This window comes from Acanthopagrus latus, chromosome 14 (genome assembly GCF_904848185.1).
Source record: "Acanthopagrus latus isolate v.2019 chromosome 14, fAcaLat1.1, whole genome shotgun sequence".
NCBI lineage: Eukaryota > Metazoa > Chordata > Actinopteri > Spariformes > Sparidae > Acanthopagrus > Acanthopagrus latus.
Window position 1 is genome coordinate 15,489,114 of NC_051052.1, and position 15,080 is coordinate 15,504,193.

The following is a 15,080-nucleotide window of genomic DNA, read 5'->3' on the forward strand; positions in this document are numbered from 1 at the left end:
GGAAATTGTAATAAGCATTTTTCACAATTTTTTGACATTTCATTGACTGAATCATTAATCGATTGGCACAAACTATTCAGTAGCTGCAGCTCTAATATTAATCAGCTGGAGATTTCATGATCCGCTACAGGGGATGTTTGTTGATTTAAATGTCGAAAGAAAAACTAGATGCTGCCCAGAATTAACCTGCTCATGTTTACTATTTATTTTCATTGTCTGTTTTAAGTTTTATAGATTGCTCACTGCTCAAATGCAAAAGGCGAGATTGATTAGCATTGCAACTTGGTAAATGTAATTTTTTTTACTAATCAGGTTTGTACTGTGAAACTACACAACACCATCAAACTAATGTACAGTTAAAGAGAAAACTAAGTGTATGTGATTCTACTGAGATACTAACACAAACAGTCCTTGTTTACCTGAAATACACTTACCTTTGCCACTGTCGATCCCCTAGATCCTTTTTCGAATTTGTCACAGCGAACAGTGTTTGGTTAATTTTCTGTCAGTCACTTTCCAATCCCTGTCAGCCTCCGCCTGCTTGTTTAAATTCCTCGTCCCTGAGCTTTGAAGCAACAAGATTTGATGGAAGCTGCATCTAAGATGACGTGCTAAGCCGGCTTCCAGTGTTAGTTAGATAAATAAAATGCTTTTCTGAGGTAGAGAATTGGTCTGAAATGAAGTACGGAAAGCAAAAAAAACTGTATTATAGAGACTGTGTGGTGGTGGTGGCCATTTGTTTAGAAACGATACATCATATTGGCAGCGGCTTTGTTGCACACAGTAGATGCTTCTACAGTATCGGAGCAAAGTCCCTTCGGTCAATAAACAGCTGCTGTGGCGGCTCGCTGCCTATTTATCACGGCAGTGTCAATGTATGTTTGTGCTTACATAGAAGCTTATGGGCGAAGCTGTGAAGGGATGTGGTCACCATGGAAACCTGGCATCCCTCCACAGCCTGGTCGCTCGGTCTGTCATTACCGCACGTACCCCGGTGTCGGTCGGGTTGTCTAGAGGCCAGAGGAGGTGGTTGATTGAGTTGATGAGAAGGCAGCGAGCCGCTGACCCGCTGCAGACCCCGCTGTCAGAGTCGATGCACCGCTGAGCCGTCTGCATTGTGATTTCTAGCGGTGCTTACTCTCTCGTTGTGTAGCACTGAAGAGGTTTTACCATTTGTCTGATAATCACTGTTAATCTGTTCTCTGGAAGCAGTAATCACTTATTGATTTTGGACAAAATGGCTACAAGTAACCGATGACCAGATGACAGGGAGAACCACGTGAACATCAATTGTATTTCAAGCTGTGACCAATAAAAACTGAATGGCGCTCAAGTAGTTGAGCTTTGACAGAAGCGAGTTAAAGTAAGCTTTAAGATTCCAATATCTTTTCTCTGAAGGCTTCAAATCAATTTACACTTTTTGTTTCTGCATCACTAATGACTTTGACAACTTGAAGGTGTGAATCAGCGACACATCCAATGAGAGGAAACTCCTCATGTGGCAAAAATAAATGCAGTGGACGTGAAATGAGATCAATATCTCGCCGAATGCCAAAAATTGTAATCATTTATTAATAGATGTTTCCTTTGCCTGGACAGTTTTCAGACAGACTCCCTGGTTTTGCATGCACCTAGTTTTTCTTCAATAAGGAATTTGTATCAACATTTTAAACGTTTTATGAAGTGAGTGTTGAGAAAAAGGAAATAACTCATGACAACTTCATCCCAAGGATAAATCATGGTTTTACAAGTCATATTTTATTCCATGTGCTTTACAAGGATATAAATAATGGCCAAAATTACAAAAATCATTGTGCTGGAAGCCCAAGCCTATGTACATAGTTGGTCAGCAGTGATGTCACCAAATAAACTGTTTCAGTTTCCACTCAAAATACAATCTCTACCAATCTACCACTTTTAAATGTCCAACCTTTATTTTGGTACCTTGTTTCCAGTGCCATGTACTGCAAATCCTTTATTCTTTTCTCTTTTACATTACATGTATGAACAATGAGTTGGCAAAATATCTATATACATTTTATAATTGGATAACGTCTCATCCAAATAATACAGTAATACTGCGTTTAAAATAGTACATCTGCTAGATAAGAGTAGAGCCCCATGAGAAATGATGGAGGGTTTGACCTGACAAGAGTTAGCTAGCCACCTGCAAACATTCACTCTCCGTGTGTACAAGTATGATCATCTCGTTTTCAGATTTTTTTTTTTTTTTTAAAGGATGGCCATCATTCTCAAGCCCAAAGTTTTTCATCTCATATCATAGAAAAATAATGTAACATTAAGACAACAGTAGACAAGAATTGCACAAGAATAATCATAATCATCATGGTAATATAATACTCTCATATTAAACATTAAAATGTCGGGCAATACGAATAGAATACTTTTTTTTAAACGCCAGATGCTGTTTTTGTTCACATACGTTGATCATCATCCGTCGTGATGAGGACACACCTGTTTGCATCTTGAGCGTGTTGCAGCAAGTCCAATCACATTTACACGCTTGTGCATATATCTCTTTATTATTTTCTGACTTCAAAAGAAAATAAAGAAACGAACAAAAGAGCCAGCCAGACGTCCTCAAACCCCCCCATGTCAACTTCCAGCACGGACACATGCCCACCGGTGCCGTTAGCGAGCCCATTGTCCGTAACCAGCAGAAGCCCAAAAAGCTCACACGTCATGCCTCCCAGCTGGGCACATAAAACAGATCCTGCTGTAGTTGCAGAAAGTTGAGGCTGCTTTCAAATAAGTGTACATTCAGAGCAGACCGACGTCTGTCAAGATGCAGTCCTGTTAGTGTGTGTGTGTGTGTGTGTGTGTGTGTGTGTGTGTGAAAGTGTCAGTTGTCATATGTTTACTGTGTCAAGCATCATGTGGATGAATGGTGGTAAAATGTTTGTAGTCAACCTTAAACACTGTGGAGTAGCGTCCATGTTTGGAGCAAGAGGTGTCCTTTGTAGTCCATTTTGCATTATGTGTGTCAAGGTCCGTGTTTAGGGCTGGCTACATTCTTTGCATTCCACAGTAATAGACATGAGCGTCCGGCATTGCCCTGCAAAATGAGATGACATCACTTATCGAGAGAGCCCTCACACCCCGCCTCTCCACCGGCCCCCCTGCTCAGCAAATCCAAAATGGCCACCATGCGTCTCACAAGCCACATGCTAAAACCTTTTACATACAAGATATTTTTTGTTTCCCCCGAAAATAAAATTCATGGCCAGGGAAGAAAAAAATCCACGTGGTTAAAAGAATTCTGAACATATACACACACATGTGCTGAAAAAAAGGTGCTATAAAGGCAGGAGAAGAAGAAAAAAGAAAAATCTTCCTGTGTCACAGGTCAAGTTTAAAGTCAAAGAAAATTCACAAGTTTGTTAGCAGTTTCTAAAAAATAATCTGATAGAAAGAATCAAAAAAGTTTAAATACATTCTAGTAGCCTGCTGGATGAACCAGTTTGAGTCAGAGTGAGACTGTGCTACATCACCTCTCCTGTTTTATTAAAAAATGTCTAAAATGTCTGAACTTCCCTCCAGTTGTCATTTTCTGACAACAGCCCTCGTCATTGTCAGCTCCCACTCGGGGCTCAACAGACAGCTAAAACACTGTCACAGCGCTTAGCAGTATTCTGGTAGCAAATCTCTTTAAAACTATCAGGGGGCAGTTTGACAAAAGGGGCTGAAATGCAGACAAAAGCGAGGGATGGAGGCAGTCTGGAGAAAAAAAGGAGGAGAGAGACGAAGCCAAACGGTTGCACCCATCAACAGGAAGAAGAAAAAAAAAAACAGAACGAAACAAGGAGCTGGAAGCAGAACAACCGAGTGGTTGACTGCCGACTGACCGACAGACAGGAAGTGGAAAAAAAGATGGACCATTTCTCCTACAGGTGGAGACAGAGAAGTGCACCACAGCCCTGGGTTCAAAGGTCATGCGCCAGCCCTGCAGGCAGGAGATTGGGGCCCGGGGCCAAAGAGGGGTTTAGAGCAGAAACGAAAAGAGAGAAGAGGAGACAAGGAGAAAGAAGAGAGAGACAGCGCAGCGCCAAACGTCATCATGCAGTGGACAGGCTCGGCTAACGGGGGCGGGGCGGGATGTTTTTGTTTTTTATTTTTCAGCCGGTGAGGTGACGCGGCGGCGTGCGTCGCTCGTGCCCAACTCCGGGGCGGGGCCCCAGTACAGGGCAACCTCTGAAAGGCACACACACACAGGAGTGGACAAGGCGGGTGTATGTTAGAAAATAGTGGTCTCGTACTTGGTGTTGACTCCTCTCTTGGCCTCCTGACCCGGCTCCACAATCCACGGCACGTTGGCGTGGCCCTTCTGGTCCATGGACGGCTGCTCCATCTGACACAGAAAGAGACGGAGAAAAGAGACCGATTATTTTCACTCACTTGACTTTGCACTACATATTACTGTTCTTTAGGATGCATGTTTTCAGACCAAACAATTTCATCATCAATCAGCTGTTTCTGTTGAAAATCGACATTTTGCACACTGTAGGGGCAAATTTCCGGTACAGTTTCATGCTATTAAAGTCAGTGAAAACAGAGTGAGACAGTAGAGTCAATGAGATGGAGGATGTGCTGTTTATTAAGTAATGGAATGGAAAGTTAATAATTCTAATGAAGCAGGAAGATTAGGTACAGATTACAAATGAGGAAGCAGAACAGAGATCATGGACAGACGCTCACAGTCTGAGAGAAGAAATTCCTTTTATCTTTCTATATCTATAAAAATCTAAATGCAAGATGCTGCCGGTCCTGCGTAATTACTGTGCGGTAAAGGCTGCTGCTAACAATTATCTTCCTGTTGATTAATCTGTTGATTATTTTCTCAATTAAAGGAGATTTATAATGCTAATTTCCATGGTCATAATTTTATTTTGGGTGGTACAGGAGTAGGTTCTCATGCTTCAGTTCAGTTTTTTCAGTGCTGCACTTTTAGCTCCGGTCTCTGTATAGACCACCCTTGCCCACATCCCCAGTCTCCTCTGATTGGTCAGCTCACACACGCCTGAGCCAGCACTGCTAATAACAACAGAGCAGCTCTGCTGAATCAATTACTACATGCTGAACCACCACAGATATTCAGTTTACAGTCACAGGACTAAATAAACCAGAACACATTAACATCTAAAATAATTATTAACTGATTACACTATTGTCAAGATGGCTGGCGACGGATTTAATGGACTTATCATGTAGTCTTTGCAGCTCTGTTATACAGTGGTGGACTTCCTGCACATCCTATCGGTTTCGATTGTTGAGGAGTGGACTCTTGTCTGCTGCTGCCACTGTGAAGCTTTTGTTGCCTCAAAGCCGAGACGCAAACCAAACAATCTAAATTGCTTTCAAAAATAACTCCACAGCAACCAATCAAGCAGCTGGGTTTTGTTGCCGGGGGCGTTTTTATTCGTCCAATCTAGTGGTTTATTTTCAGATAATTTGGGGGGAGGGGAGGCTCGACTGTGAGAGCTGCAGTTCTGACTAAATGTGTCCTTGTACTCATACTAAAGCTTATTATAAAAATACAAACAAACATATTTAATGTGTCTTAGTGTACTGTTAGTATTTTCTACCATGTATTAAAGAGCTACTTCTAGAGCTCATGTTCCTCTTATCTTCTCTCAACACACAGCTACAGCAACAATATGGAAACTAACTATAATATTAATCCAGCTCTCTATCCTCTCCCTCACACACAACCGCAGCAAGACCATATAATCTTGTTATGGGGGTTATAAGATTACGGACAAACAGCAGCACAGCACCATCATGCTCGGTGAAGAACTTGTTCAGAGCATCACAAGGATCAGTATCAAATTCCTCAGCTAGACATGGAGCCATGAAATAAACTCTGCCTGCCTTCAAAATACGTTTTTCCACCAACACCCTTTTTTTTGGGGGATTTTCTGCAGAAGGGTCGGAACATTAGAACATGTAGTAATGCTGCAGGGACATCCAGCACTGCAAACCTTCAAAGGACCTCAGTTATCCCAGTTGATGTGAAACAAGCCGTATGCAATGGAAGCGTATCTGACTTCTGCACATTGGGAACACTTCTTGGCACACAGTGTACGCTCTGGCAGTCTTCTTTTGATGACCCTTTAAAAATGCAGCTGCCCTGTGTGCATGATGAAGATGTGGATGAGAGGGAAGCAGTGTGGATCAGAGAGGAAAACGCTCCAGGGGTTAAAGCTCATTCCAAGCATTCAATGAAGATTTTGATGGATTGAACAGTTTTTTTTTTCTTTTTTATAAACAGCTAATTTTACAGCCGTAACTTGTAACATATGGCCCATGATTGAAAGTAGCTCCAAAATTGAAGGTGGCAGCACAACCACAAACTGCTGCTCACTATACTCTTTGCTGTAGCAAAGTTTGGCTGTAACTAGCTGCCGTTAGCTAATTAGCTCAGTTACTTGAGGCTTTTGGCATCACTAGCTGACTGAAATTAACTGGACTGCGACTTTGGATCATTTGATGAGGTCCCATTGGCATTGTGGCTCAGTTCAACCGGACTCAGACCTCAGGCATAGCCTCGGAGACCAACAGAGGTTAATTTTAAGACAGTGGATAAAGTATGGAGGCAATTTACGATCCCTAACCAGGATTATGACTTTTGGAGTGTGTTTTATGATGACACAACAAGGCATTTACGCTGGTTTTAGTTTATTGGATTTTTAGTAGTGTAAAACAGAGAAAAATAGTTCCTTTCTTGAAATTTTGTGAGTTTATTTGGTGTACTTGGTAAGTAGCGAACACGCTGCTAACATACATCTCCCAAACTGAAAGTACAGGTGGACAGCTGGCTGGCATACTAATGTCTTTGACAAGACATCACTGTTTATGTTAGATCATTTTTCTTAACATTTCAAACTTAAATCCTGACCCCATCTTGCACATTGCCTCTTTAACATAGTAGAAATTGGTTGGCACTATTTATTTCTGTATTAATATCTCAAATGTGCATCTATAAAGAGGCAGTGTATCGCTATCCAGGGAGTGAAAGGGGGCAGTGGGGCGCATAAAAACTGGCTGCGGCACTAAAGCTGAGGTCTGCATTCGGCTCTGTATTGGCTGTAAAGAAATGTAATGGGTTGGCTTTGCAAGACTGGCTGAAGCCTCACACCTGTTTTATTACAGCAAAGCTGCTAACTTGATAAGGAGGAAGAGGTAGCAACTGAATAATGAGACACACTCACTGCAAACAGAACACACAGGGATGCAGAGTCAGTTGAATCAAAGCGACAGAGTAAAAATGGAAGCTTAAACTTACAGATGGCGCTTTCTCCCCGACTAAAAGAAAATCATGTGGAAAAAGTAAAGGATAAGAGAAGGAAAAGCGTGGAGGACCTGTGACTGAGCTTTGTGAGGAAGATGGAAGAGTCGAGGGGGAGGAAGAGGAGGGTGGAGAGGAGGCCGGTGAGGGGTGTAAATGTGGCCCAGTGACCAACGGCTGGAAGGGGGCATGATGACCTACAGGAGCAGAGGTCATATACAAGTCAAAGTGGGGCCCCGGTCTGCAACACCAACACCGAATAAACAACACAGCAGCAAGGCAGAACCACAGCGATGACAGAGCGGCTGCATGGCAACAGTGTGGAACAGCACGATTACTGTTATACAGCGAAACTAAAGCGAGAGCAAGTCGTGTTAACGCCACATTTATATAGCAACTCCTGCACAACAAATCACTCCCAGCAAGATGAGTATGGCACGACAACTTAACAAAACCCTGCAAAAAGCACCTCACAAAACAAAGTCGTTCAAGTTTTGCCAAATCATGAAAAATTCTGCCAATGAGGTGAGATAGCTTACGTTTCATGGTACTGCTTCATATGACATGACACCCATCTCAAGATGAGTCTACTGATCAGGTCATTCAGTGTAATTTGGTAAATGATGCTACCTTTTAATACAAATTTGACATTTTTTTAAACTTGTCATATTCATGTCAAACAGGCCTAATTATCAAAATGAATTAAACTGTTTAACTTTTAGCGTTAACGTGATCCCTCTTGCATGATCTCATGGGGAAGCAGACCTAAACAAATTCGAGATTAGACTGGTGGTGCAGCAACAGGAGGTGAGATTTGAACTGTCTGTCAACAGCAGTATGCTAGCTAACATTAGCTTTAAGGGCTAGAATAATAACTATTGCCTCTCTCATTGGTTGTTGTTGGAAAGTACTGATGCAATCATCTAGATTTTAAATCGTAAAATCAAACATGTTTGATGTTATCAGGGCAGCCCAGATGAGTCTATCAGCTGTTCAGGAGACAGTAAACACACTCAACACACTCTCAGTAATCCAAACTCCATGTATGGACTGCGACTACAAATCCGACAGGATGGCAGTTCTTACGTTTTGCACCTTTAAAAGTGAAATCATCGACAAAGGACCCTTTATGACAGCAGTCCTAAACATTCATGTTCATGACAGGTTGACATGGTTATGACGACGTAATGTCAGTCGAATGAACACCACGTCAAAGAAAGTCTTTCCCATTTGGGTTTTGAGTTTTTTAAGGAAGCTCTCCCAAAGCACCAAGAAAATGAATGAGCAGCTATTTTCACTTCACTGGAAGGCCTTTTCACTCCTTACAAGCAACACAAGGTTGTAAAACTACAATCATACATGGTTAGGGTCACGTATTCCATCTCATGTCGAAGCTACACTCAGATTACAGCAACATGCCGATGCTGATCAGAGACGATAGAGTCACATCAGACACACTCACACTCATAAGGGCAAGTTAAGTGGATGTTGAGGGAGATTTACAAGCCGATATGCTCACACACACAACATAAATATAATTAGGAGGGTGTGAAGAAACGATACTCATGGGCAGAGAAATAAAGCAACAGTATTTTAAAGCACAGGGGCTGGAGACGTGCTGCAGGATGGAGATTATGGCTGGCAGGTGGCAGGAATATTAAGTGAATCCTGCAGTATCTTTGCCCCGCTGCACACCACAAGCCATTAACTATGCCACACACACGTATGAACACGGGGAGGGAAAAAAGGCAATTAATGGTTAATGTGACGGTTGCAGAGTCAGCAGATTGTGTGTACACATGCTATCGTACATCGTCTCTGTAGGCACAGGACCACACGCACAGGAGGTGAGCGAACAGCACCGCTTACGCTCAGTTTTTTTTTCTGCCTTTGCTCATTGTCTCATATCACTCTAACTTTAGAAAGTGAGACCATTCCTCCATCACCATCTCTTTCTTCCATGGCTCACAGTATGTCAACGGACTTAAATTTGGTCGAAGCGCACTGATATAGCAGCCGCCGTAACTCTACACCCGGGCCCTTTAGACACACACGTGTGCCGTTGTGCCAGTCAATGCGTGTCGGTGGAGGAGGGGAAATGTATGCGACGTGGGTTAGCATGACTATTTTAAAGCTCTGTCGGGGGTTAATGGGAGGTTGAGACGGTTACAGATAGACTTTGTGACGCTGTGGTTGGCTGATGCATGAAGAAAGGCCACACACATTTGCACATGAACACACAGACCCAGAAATTCACAACAGAATGTGGGACACAAGTATCTGATATCACACAGCCAGGGCAGAGTATCGAATGGCAATATTTTGTTGTTACTGACTGAAATTAGGCTTGTGGCATTGGTAACGACTAATTTACCTCATGTTTTGGTGGAAATTTAAGCTTAGACTAATCGTCTAGTCTTAAAATGGAGACACTGGTGGAAACCAACACTGGTTTTGTCCTGGGTCAAAGCATTTTAGCATTCTGGCCAGACAGTTAGACATCTGTGAAATCATTTATATTCCACTAAAGATGCGACCAAAGGCTGAAAAATAGGTAAAACATTATGTCTAGATTTTTTATTCATTATGTCAGAGTGGGGAGGGCTGTATGCCTGAATTATGGAGTAATGCACGAAGTGCTGAGGTCACAGAAAGTGCAAAGGACATGCCACGGCAGGGGCTCAGGGGTAAAGCCTGCGTCTTGTTATTGAAAGGTCAGTGGTTTGATTCCTCAGGTCTGCATGTTGACGTGTCCTTGGGCAAGAAACTGAACCCAAAACTGCTCCTGATGTGGTCGGTGCCTTGCATGGCAAACATCGCGATCAGCGTATAAATGTATGTATGTATTACTGGAAGCTGTTTTGAACAAAAGCTTATGCCTAAATGCCCTAAAATGTAAATAAGCCAGTATCATATTTGTCTTGATTATGTCGTACCACCTTTCCTGATATTATACCATTAGTGCTAAGCTATTGTAAAATGAACAAACTCAACAGTCAAGTGTATTTCAACTTCGTAGGACTTGGTGTACATCAAATACACTAAAAAAGCTTTATAAACAGGTTTACAGTAGCAGGCAGCCGCTGCAGTTTGGCGTATAGCTCAGACACATCAGAGGCGCCTGCACACGACAGCATTTCGATGAGGCTCTCATGGACTGAAATGTCAATAAATTAATTCTCCATGCAGGGCTGCAGTATGTAGCAGTCTTCCACTTGAGGAGTCTTTATCTTCTTACACACAAACACACACACACACACACACACACACACACACACACACACACACACACACACTCTCTCTCTCTCTTTCTAACACACACACACACACGTGAGGCGAGGCGAGCCAAGCAGGCCTCCCCTGAGCTCAATGCAAACAGGCCTCATCAATCAGCCCAGTGTGTAAGAGACTGCAGGGACAACAAGACAGAGCGGACGCTTAACAGATCAAATATCCACCTACACCTCCGCCACACTGTCCGCTGGGCCAAGACTCACACACACACACACACACACACACACACACACACACACCAAACACAAGCGCTCCAGGATAATCCCAGTGAGCCAAACTGAGTTGATGTAGTTGAGCAGGGATGAGAGACCGGGACAAATCGGAGCAAAGGGATGGAAACTGTGGACAGATTCCCGTGTGAATGAGACAGAGTTGATGGGGATGCTGGTTAGTTCAAGAGGTGGTATGAGAAGTTAAAGAGAAAATCCATCTTAAAATACAATTCTGTCCTGGATGTTTATTTTGAAAAGAAAAGCTGTAAGAAGTTGAGGATCCAATAAATAGAAGTACTACTCAGCAAGGAAAACAAGTTTACTTTAGGATGGATTTTCCCTTGGAACGGTGGTGCGGTTGTGCGGCAGTGATGCTTACAGATTTGCGGATGTTGACTCGAGGTTTGGGGACAGGTTTGCTGGGCTTGCTGTCAAAGCTCTCCGGCAGTGTGGACGATCCGTGGCCGCTCTTCCTGGCTTGCAGGGCCAGCTGGTAGGCCACCTCGAAGGCCTGGCCGAGTGTCAGGATGATCTCATACGCCAAGTTCTGACAAGAGGGTGAAGGCACACAGCTGTTAGAATACTAATGTGACCGTAAAGGTACTTTTGTTTTGAAGTTTCGGTGCGAGTACTGACCACATCAAAAGCAGTGAAAACGTGGCAGTAGTGGTGACTAGACTTGAGGTCTTTGGTGATGTAGGCAAATGTAGACAGATCCTCTGGATCTTGAGCCGCACACGAGATGTTACGTATCTCATGTTCTGCTATGATGTTCTGGAGAGAGAGAGAAAAACGAGGGGAAGAAACAGAAGGCAAAAGATGAAGATGAAGAGGTGTGGAAAGCGATTGTTGATTATCTCCAGTGAGCCACTTCATGGAAAAACAAATCTGATTTATTATTCATCCCATTTCACATATCCCAAAAACCCTAATCACTGCAGCGCAATTTTGGTTTGAGAGTTTTTCCAGAGTCACCGAGTTGGAAATTGTCCTCCGGTAATGTCACCAGAGAAAACTCTGACTTTGTGTTGTGTTAATTAACGCACAACTCGGAGCTGTGAGTTATAGAACATCAGAGCCTCAATGGAAAGTTTTAACATTGGGTAAACATATTTTTTGTCATACTAAGCAGTTCTCTTTCTATTGTCTTTGAGTCTATAAAAAGATATGAGTCTGTTGATCATTTTTGTAAGGAGAGTTGTTATTTGGACGCTGGCACTACAGATGACCTACGAAGAGGGAGGACTGGAGAGCTGAATTCTGACTTCTCCGTGTTGTGTCCTTTATCGTCTTAATTGATTTATTACCCTTATTATTGTTTCTCTGGTACCATTCTCTATTCGGTAAATAGGTTTCAGTGGTATCTGAGGACTTGGAGAAAGCTGAGCTGTAGATTTTTTGCAAATCTCAGGGCAGAGATAGACTCTAAACAGGCAGCGAGACGATGCAAAATGAGTTGTGACTGCCTGATGGCCATGCTGGAGGCGGTACCAGCACTCTCTGTTCTGTAACCATGCAGAGCCAAGAGAAGACAAAAGCCTAACGTGAAACTGTTTGTGAAAAAAAAAAATTAACAGACACAACACATTGTGGAGTCTAGTGTCACAACACGTTCTCGCTGCCTTTAGCTTCAAATCATGGCGCCCTACCTACCCCTCTAGCATCAGTACTGCATGTGAAGGGCTTTGTGGTCAAGCTAGTCATAATACATAATATACAATGTGTGGGAAGACGTTTAAAATGAAGCTTGCTGATGAACAGTTCTGATAGAAAGATGTAAGATTACTTTGGGAATGTGTCATTTATGTCGTCAGACAGTCACGGTCTGGTTAGGGTTACGTACGTTCAACAAATCATTCTTGACTCTTTTGTCACAAATGGGAGGAAATCCCTGGTCTCCAGAGGGAAAGTCCTGTGAATCAGACACCCCTGACTCAGATTTTCTCACTGTCTGTACTACTGCACTGCCTGCTACGGATGCTTCAAGAAGTGACGCTACAGGGATACTACAGCGTCGACTACGAAGCCCAGGACCACTGACCAGGCTGCTAACCAGCTGACAGCCATGATGTCATGTGTCGCTGGAGTCTTTGCTAGAACTAAACAATTCATCAATATAATAACATTCAACATTCCACTGCAGAGATGCATCGGCCTCCAAATAACGTTCTCCGGATCTAAGAGAAGATACTAGTTTGTTACAGACCCTGTAAAAAATGAACAACATCATGTTCTTTTGTGAAAATAAAACTTACCATTCCTTCTAAAATCCTGACTCATATCACAAAACCTGTCAACATAATTGCAGTGTGGCTGTTTTCCTGCGTATTGTTCAGCACAAGTCTGTGCTCTGTGCTGTGTCGCCTGAGGAAAATCACTGAACTCCAAATGTACTGACTATCTGCAAATTATGCTTGTCTTCTGCTTTGTGTGTGTGTGTGTGTGTGTGTGTGCTGTGCATAAATACTTTTTTTTGCAAGCAAGCAGCTTATAATTATCTTAAAATAGTTTCTAGCTGTGCCCCAATTTTACCCACCTGAAGTGAATTAGATTGTCTTATACTTATGCACAAGACTGATTGTCTCGTTTGTGTCTGAGCCGACGGAAACTCATTACACATCACAAATGAAAAAGTTGTTTTTTCTCCTGACTCGCGCTCGTCAACCATCGCTCAGCTGTCACTCCGGATGGACGAGGAATGAGTTTATGATTAACTGCGAAATTACTTGAAGTTTTTATTATGAGCTTTTTAAACATTCCATTAAGGATTTAATGAACTGAGCAGCTTGTTATTGATTCTTCTCAGCTCATCTATTTCATACTGATGATTTCCTGGTTGCGTTCTTTTACACCTTATTGATTTTTTTTTACATCGTATACTTTAAAATCAGTCAGGCCGCAGTTGAAGAAGACCTCAGCGAGCGCTGCCTGTGCTCGCCCTTTCTGACACCTGTTCAAAAGCCTGACCTTTCACGTGTTATTTGCAGTAGGCGTCACAGGAAGCGGGGGCTGTGAGCGTTACCTTATTTGTGGCGTCGATGAACTTCACTCCTTTGTAGGACACGGAGAGCACGATGGTCGGCACTTTCTTCATCTGTTCTGTCGACTTCTTGGAGCGCACAAAAAAACAAAAAGAACAAAAAGAAGAGAGAGGCGGCAATGACTTTCAGACACCGAAGAGGAATGAGCTACTATTCTGAAACGGGGACATTTTTAGCTTTTTTGGGGGCCCTGTGTGCCCCACTTTGTGAAACTATATTGAGGCGCTCCAAACCCTCTAAGGCTTGCATTTAACATTTAAACGCATCAGTGTGGTACACTTTAAGAAGGAAGGGAAAAGACGAAACATATAAAAATATACCTTTCCCCTTCAGGAAAATGAAATAAATTATGCCAGATCAACCCTACAGTAAAATGGGCCTCATTGAATTATTGAAAATGACAATTAGTCTCAGATTTTAAAGGATCTCAACTGAGTTTAAACCTTTTAGTTTGGTACAAGACTTAAATCCATGTCTGGGGACATATCAGGAGCATGTGAGAAAAACAAACAACCTGAATGAATAAAGTAAAGGACGAAGTAATCAAGATAATACATCAGTCTTCTGGTATCACTTCAATTCCAGCAGCTTCACGGGTTAAAGGTTTTCAGGCGCCTCATAAAACATCAGCTTCTGAATAACATCTCTGCAGCGTCGCATCCATCAAGTCTATTAGGGTACTACTATATATCTTTTGTCGTTCCTTTTAATTAAATATTGGCACTTGAACGCATGTCAATTATCTATATTTAAACTCATTATGCAGCGAGGTGCTGCGGAGAATCGTGTGATTTACAGCGATCTCTGCATCTCCCTCCAAGCCGTCAATCTACCTGCCAGGAGCTTTAATATATTCAAATAAATCGACATGAGATGATACTCCTATCCTGCGTTCACTTCTCGTCTTTCATCACCTGTCTCTCTGTATCCATATTTCCATCACACTCCGTCCTTCCTCCCCCTGCCAAATCTACTTTCTGCTATCCTTTCCATCTCTTTGTTTTCTCTTTGTTCTGTTTCCTTCCTCCCTGCTTGCTTGCGCATTGCCGCTGCGCTTCGGCCTTGTCAGGATCAGGTAGCGCTGAGAAGCTGACAAAGGCAGCGCTTGCCTGGCTTCGCTGGCAGATACCCAGCTAGAGGCTGTGATGTTGGGATCTCAACATCCACAGTGAAAGGATGGAGGGGCAGATGAAAGGAGGGATGCTGAGAACAGGCAGGGAAGACGCA

At 42.8% G+C, this 15,080-nt stretch overlaps 1 protein-coding gene across 9 annotated transcripts in view; it reads right to left on the reverse strand.

The window, feature by feature from the left end:
* Positions 1 to 1,736: 1,736 nt before the first annotated feature.
* Positions 1,737 to 15,080, reverse strand: part of anks1b (ankyrin repeat and sterile alpha motif domain containing 1B) — a 228,106-nt gene continuing 214,762 nt past the window's right edge. For 7 of the 9 annotated variants that reach the window (XM_037122294.1, XM_037122297.1, XM_037122296.1 and 4 more), the window contains 5 exons: positions 13,835 to 13,921; positions 11,449 to 11,586; positions 11,192 to 11,359; positions 4,278 to 4,369; positions 1,737 to 3,076 (listed from right to left, as the gene is read on the reverse strand). In XM_037122294.1, coding sequence (XP_036978189.1) covers positions 3,028 to 3,076; positions 4,278 to 4,369; positions 11,192 to 11,359; positions 11,449 to 11,586; positions 13,835 to 13,921 — 534 coding nt within the window. In that variant the 3' untranslated portion in view covers positions 1,737 to 3,027. The remainder of the gene's footprint in view (positions 3,077 to 4,277; positions 4,370 to 11,191; positions 11,360 to 11,448; positions 11,587 to 13,834; positions 13,922 to 15,080) is intronic. The other 2 variants (XM_037122295.1, XM_037122302.1) reach the window with 1 other exon arrangement.